We start from the raw sequence: 7,152 nt of genomic DNA on the forward strand, positions 1-7,152 counted from the left end.
GTCATAGAGTTCAGACTAAGTGGCAATCTCCTGGTCGGAAAAATGAAGCAACTCCAATGGTTGCAAATAGATCAATTATATAGAAGTCTGTGACAGAATGACCCTTACTTCTCAGTCGATTTATTGCCTTTGTTTATATTTTCCTATTAAGTTTATGGTCTCAATCGCTAGTTTCAAGTCTTTGTCAATACAGCATGATTTCCTTTGAGTAAATAATGGTCCCATTAAGAGTAAAGTAGAAGATAAAGTAGGATATGCATTAGGGCGTTGGTGCTGTATGTGTTACTGTTATTTTTCAGTTTGGTCACATATTGCATGTATTTAAAAAGGACATCATTTCTGTAAACTGGGTTAAGCGCAGTTCAAGGCAATTGTTATCGGTCTAAAAGAATACAAGAAGAGCGTTTTTCACCTACATCAAAATGAAAATGGGTTCAGCCAGAGAAAAAGCCTATCCAAGATGGTACTGACTCACCTTGGTAATGGAGCAGGAGTAACATGGAGTTGCGCTGTTGGTCACCACGAAATCTGATGGAGATTTGGTTGCTCCAGCTGCGGAGAACGAGGCCTCTCATCAACACCGACTCATTGGCAAGGATGAAGGGTTCCCGGCCACCCGTGTCCTCCACTGTCACCTGCTCCCCCTCCAACACACTCACATTCAGCACCTGAAAAAAAAAAAGAGACATCGGATTACATTCTTGTCTTTATCGCTGTACCTTTGTGTCACATATGCTATCATGCAAGAAAACGGTTCATGGCTGACTTATTGCAAAGGGGTCTTTGAAGAGTCACGGTTTGCACAAAGGTAATAGGCTGTGCATTGTATTTCTAGCACTGTAAGAATGAGCACATTTATTTCCACCCAGTCTATGAAAAAAAACTAAAAGAACATTTCATACACTTTTAACTCCATCATTGAACCCAAAAATCCCATTGCACACAAACATGGTGACTAACTGTTGACTTACGAGGTCTCAGTTCACACCAGATGGGATCTTAATTTAGCACCCCCGCTTTTTATCCCATTTAAAGCCAGGTTTAGTCTAATGATGATGTTGCTCTGAAAAATGGGTCACCTGCTGTGTTACTTTGCTCAGTTGTCTACCGAAGCAGTAGCACAGGGATCTGTTTGGTTTAGTCATTTCTTTGTTAACCTGCTCCGGGATTGTAGACACGTTCTTGAGTAATTGTAGAATCTGTCTGGGTCATTCCACTCATGATTGATTCATCCCCTTTCGGTGTTCGCCTTGTGCCTGTAAGCCACTCTGACAGCAGTGCTTTATGTCTTCAACAGGTTTGAACAGCATCTGCAGCTAAATCTGGTGAAGGAACCTCGGGAGGATTTTACGTTGTTAAACTGTCTGGATAATGGAGCACTGACATATTTTGGAGCAGCATTTGATTCATTCCCCAACAGAACGATAAGAGGCATGTTAATCCAGCAGAAGGTCATGGTCATTATGCATTATAAATATAGAAAGAAACGTTCACCTTCACTTGAGTTGGCACAATAGTTTGTTCTGACTCGCTTCTTTCAAGATGCATGGAAATATATTACCTTGTGTTTGCATGGCACTCTTGAATAACGATATAGGCCCCAAGCATGTTTTTCAGGTTTCAGGCTCGAAAATGACATTCCCAGAACAAATGACCATATCTTCCCTTCTAAAAGGGTTAAATTAATAATCTTTTTTCTCAAAGCAATGATAAACCTGTGAGTTGGATGTAGAAGAGTCAGAATCAATATTGATTAGGGGTGTAACGGTTCACAAACATTTCGGTTCGGTACGTACCTCGGTTTTTTGGTCACGGTTCGGTTCGGTACGTTTTCGGTACAGCAGAATTTTTTTTTAACACAACAAAACATATATATAAATTGTTTTATTATTATTAAACTGTGAATAATGTATTCACTCAAATAAATACAAAATATAATATAATAAACATTAAGGTGCAGCATTTCGATGAACTGAAATAATCTGTATTTGAACTTTACTGTACTAGTACTCACAAAACATAAACTATTAGTTTTGGGGTTTTAATTATTATTAAACTGAATATTCACTCAAATAAATTCAAAATATAATAAAATAAACATTAAGGTGCAGCATTTCGATGAACTGAAATAATCTGTATTTGAACTGTACTGTACTAGTACCTAAGCAGCCAGTTTGACATGAGTTGCTTGTCATTGTATTTTCATGTTTTTTTAAAGAAAAATGAACTTGTCCACATTGCTTGCCGAAAGGGCAGATCTGCTGGCACTAACAATGTCTCCTGCTGTGGAGAACACCCTCTCGCCAGGGACAGAGGTAGCAGATACAGCCAGGTAGCGCTTTGCTAACATGGCAACATAAGGATATTTGGCGTTTGTAATAGCTTTGGCTCGGTCTGAACTTTTTGCGAATGGTGGAGGCTTAAATGCTATTGGGAGTTGGGTTTGCACTTCAGTCTTTTTTCTTTTGGTACCGGCAAGCCCGCCTTCCATCAGGCCCTGGGGCTGATAGGTTTTGTAGGCCCCCTATTTAAACAACAAATCAAAGTCATTTATAGCCTCGGCAGGCTCTGTGATCACACACACACACACACACACACACACACACACACACACACACACACACACACACACACACACACACACACACACACACACACACACACACACACACACACACACACACACACACACACACACACACACACACACACACACACACACACACACACACACACACACACACACACACACACACACACACACACAAATTGAGCACCGTGAACAGTAACATATGGTCTCAATGGCCAGGTATCAGTAGATGAGAATGATCATTATCTCCGGTGGATTAACACAAACCTAGTTATGTAAAACGATGCACAACACATTTAGACCTGCAGGCTACTGGGAATCAATGAATAGTGCAGCATTGCCTTACCTCTTTAGCAGTGCTTACGAAAAAGCCTTTATGATGTTCTTAAAATCCATCTCACGAAGAATGTCATGCTCAATTGACATCAGTGTTAGGTTTCCTTTTCCAAGCGCCACTCTCAAACTTTTTCTTCTCCGAAATTGTCTCCTAAACAACCTTCATCTGTCACTCAATCACTCGCAATTTGAATAAGTCACATATGAAACATATTCTCATTCTGATTGGCTGTTAAGTGGCACTGACTGTTACGAAGTCATATTTTTTGAGAAAAATCTCTGGAATCCATCGATCTGATTGATTAGCGGAGCAAATGATCAAAATAGTATGGAGGGAAGATATTTTCGTTTGGATTACTGGTCTGGGGGAAGCTCACGAGTGTGTGTGTGTGTGTGTGTGTGTGTGTGTGTGTGTGTGTGTGTGTGTGTGTGTGTGTGTGTGTGTGTGTGTGTGTGTGTGTGTGTGTGTGTGTGTGTGTGTGTGTGTGTGTGTGTGTGTGTGTGTGTGTGTACGTGTGTATTTTTGCGTTTGTGTGTATTGTGTTTGTTTCCCGGGGAAAACCCTCACGAGAAACACCGGCTGTTGTTATGCCTGCTGTGACGTCAAGTTACTCCGCTCTCCGCTTGTAATGATGCCGTTACAAGCTTCAAAGTTGTATTCATCATCTGAATTTGCCGAAACAAGTTTAATATTCTGAAAGCCAAGACTTTGTTTATTTGAAATCAGATGAAAACAAACTGTAACGGACCCTGCCGTGTTATCTATGATTATTACTGTATATGCCTTACATTCATAATTTCAGCGGAGGGAGGGGGAGCGGCGCTGTGGAACAGCAGAGTGGTGAGGGAGAGCTGTCTTCTCCCCTTTACAAGCTTCAAAAATGTATTTATCGTGGGATTTTGGAAATAAAAGTTTCATATTCTGAAAGCCAAGACTTTGTTTATTTAAAATAAAACACCCGAAATAAAAATAAAAAGATTTAAATCTTTTTTTTTTTTTGGCTCATGATAGGCCCCCGATCTCTGGAGGCCCCTGGGCTTCAGCCCAGGTCAGCCCGTGCATTAAGGCGGCCCTGGGTACCGGTGATATTCAAGTTCGGGTGATGCCTTTTCAGTGTGCAGGTTTGATGTATTGCCAGCCGCATAACCAATTTTAGTTGAACAATGCCGACAAACAGCTTTGGTTCGGTCCACATGTCTTTGTCCCTCATCCTTGTAAGGAACTGCGAAACCAAAATGTTCCCAAACCGGAGACTTCAATGATGCTGGAGGATTTTCGAGCTCAACTTTATCTGCGTTCGCCATTTCGACAGTTCCTCAAATTACTGACTACATTTGAACGCATCCCTCTGACCAGCTCTCATAGTATGCCTCACATCTAATGAAATGACTTGTTCGCTCTATGACGCGTTGAACCCAATGTGAGCAAATTACTCTGAATGCTGCGACGCAGCACCTGAGATTACTTCCAAAAAGCTGTTCACGTTCTCAATTTTTTACGTTTAACATTATATTCGTTCGGTACACTTCGGTACACACGTGTACCGAACCGAAGGGCCCGTACCGAATAATTCCGGTACGGGTACGTGTACCGTTACACCCCTGTGTCACTAGTTTACTAGTGACTCCTCTAAGGCTTAAGCCTGTTATTGTTGCACTAAAGTGTGCAAAAACACTACCCGCCCCCCAGAAACACACTTTGATAAAGACAAGCAGCGTCTGAGTTATGAAAGTAAAACAAATGCATACGTTTTCTTAAACTTGCATTCTTTCTCATGACCAGCAGGAGGCGACTACACAGGTTGCAGGAACAAATCTGAATGTATAGAAGTCTATAAGATAATGATACTGCTTTATGTAAGGTATTACCTCAGTAAATATATTTTTAAATACAATATTGAGCTTAAAAACTAGTTTAAAGTCCACCTTAATTGAGTATGATGATCATTTTGTAAACTATGGTGCCATTTGTAGTGAAAAATATCCTAAAGCAAGGAATGCTTAATTAAAATGGCTTCCTTGTGATTGATAGGTCAAATCCAAGATGTTATTCAGGTCTTGGTGCTGTTTTGTTTTTTGTCTGAGAACATTAATCATTTTAAATTGTGTTTTCAATTCATGAATGTTATTTGTTAACAGTTTTGAAGCCATGAGTTTAACTTTTTGGGCAATTATCGTCTTGATTTGAGGCTGTTGCAATCTTTGAATTTGTGCAACCAGAAATGACACGAGAGGCTGGAGCTAAGTACAATTGAATACTAAACAAGGCATTTTTAGGAGTCAAAAATTTCTTGAAAAGCCAAAACCAAGATGATGATTGCCAAAAAAGTTAAACTCATGGCTTCAAAACTGTAATCTTCAAACCAATGGGTGGGTGACATCACAATTACTACCTCCACCTCTGATAAACCGTTTATGGTTAAAGATGACTTAACCTCAAAACAAATGGAAATCAAATAACTTAATATTGAGATTGGCCAAATAACTTAATATCAACAAATAGCTTAATGTTTTGGGCCTTTGCTACTAAAAAGAGAGGAGGCAACAGCTGCCCAATCTGATGATTTGGAGTGGAGCCAGCTCCTGTCTTGAATTAGTGCACGATCAAAGCCAAATCAGCTATATCTCAAGCTCTCAGTAAAATACATAACGTGTTCTAAAAGCTAATGCTGTCACTGGTGGTGGGCTTAGTTTCTGAGGTATGCCATGAGGCAGAAAAAGTGTTGCCGGCCCTCCATAGGCTGCTGTCCCTGAGGTAATATGTGTGCAGGAGTTTTAGTGCAACAGCCTGGAAAAGCTGAGACAGTGGGCAGGGTGCACGACGGCAGCAGGAAAATGAATTTGGCCGGGTTGGCTGTCACTCAAAGTCAAAGGAGAGCTGGCAATGAGTGCAGAGGCTAATGGACACTCTGAGACTGAGTTTAGAGGTGACTTCATCCTGAATAATCTGTGAGCTCAGCCACTTTGATTGATTTGATTTTTATCACAAGCAGAATTGAACACAAGTCTAGGAGGTTTCAGCCAAAGTGAAAAAAGAGACAAACACTACATAAAAATAGACAAATATTTGCTTGTGTGTTTCAAATTCACCTGTGCATGTTTAAAATGCAAACGCTGTGCATCTTAGCTTAAATTGGTAATTTGTTGCAGTAACCTTTAACAACATAAAGGCATGCCACAGGATTTTAGAATCCCCCGTTTCTCTCTTTCTCAAGGGCATCGCCAATGACAAAGCCTTAGGCACAGTTCTCTTTTTCTTTTATTCCATTACTGCCTCTCTGTCTCTGAGTTATTATGGAGGGCTTGGGTGTTTTACAAATCAGGTTACTTCAGCGACTTGCGTATCTTATAACTTCATTTTCACCCCCACAGCACAGCACAGTAATTCTCCTTCAATGAAACATCCATTCTCATATATTCAAGGTATGAGATGATAGCGTTGACAATGTGGAATTGCAATATTGCTAACAATGGATGTAACTTGATTGTCTGAAAAATGTAGACATCCATGGAGGCACAAACTGATTGTGATTGATTGTTGCATTGCAGTCTTGCATAAAGAAGCGTAAATGTTGATATATATCTTATCAATTCATTATTATTTTTCACCCAAACAAATGTACACTTGCAAGGTTGAATATTTCGAAAGTGGGTTAGTTTAATTGGGAATTCAAATGAAGTAAAAAAAAAAATAGAGCCTATAATTTCCTTCATCTCTGAAATGTATTCTTAAATTATTATTCAAATGTGTGTTTCCTTTGTCTCCACCATTGTGTAAAGCTGGTTGGAGATGATGAATGGCTAGTCGATGAGAAACTCAAAAATGCATAATTTAAGCATATTTCCAAAAAGAAAAAAGCAGACTATATATCAAAATGACCTTCTTCCTTAAGCAGTCGGTGGAACTGATGGAAAGTATATTTTTCTTGCTCAATCCACTCTCCCTATACCCAATCCAAGTCAATCTTTTTGCCTGTTCTAATAATCAGATACTAGATATCTCAACATACATAAAATGAAAATAAATCTGATCTTGCCATTTCTACCAGCCATTGTATCCATTAATATTTAGCTTTTTTAAACTCCAAAAAATAATTGTTGTATCCTGTTTTTTTAAATAACCGTCTCCAACAGATATAAACATACATACTGTACTAGCCACGTATGCTCTCTGTTGTGCATTGAATCAAAAATGCACAGCTGAATTATTAAATCACTTTGCTCCA

At 39.5% G+C, this 7,152-nt stretch overlaps 1 protein-coding gene across 2 annotated transcripts in view; it reads right to left on the bottom strand.

Annotated features, from left to right (window-relative positions):
• The window catches only part of LOC307019675 (seizure protein 6 homolog), a 145,474-nt gene that overhangs the window by 37,590 nt on the left and 100,732 nt on the right, over nt 1-7,152 (bottom strand). For both annotated transcript variants that reach the window (XM_079650712.1, XM_079650711.1), the window contains exon 4: nt 476-668. In XM_079650712.1, the coding sequence (XP_079506838.1) occupies nt 476-668 (193 nt within the window). The remainder of the gene's footprint in view (nt 1-475; nt 669-7,152) is intronic.

This window comes from Notothenia rossii (genome assembly GCF_949606895.1).
Source record: "Notothenia rossii genome assembly, chromosome: 9".
Classification (NCBI taxonomy): Eukaryota; Metazoa; Chordata; class Actinopteri; order Perciformes; family Nototheniidae; genus Notothenia; species Notothenia rossii.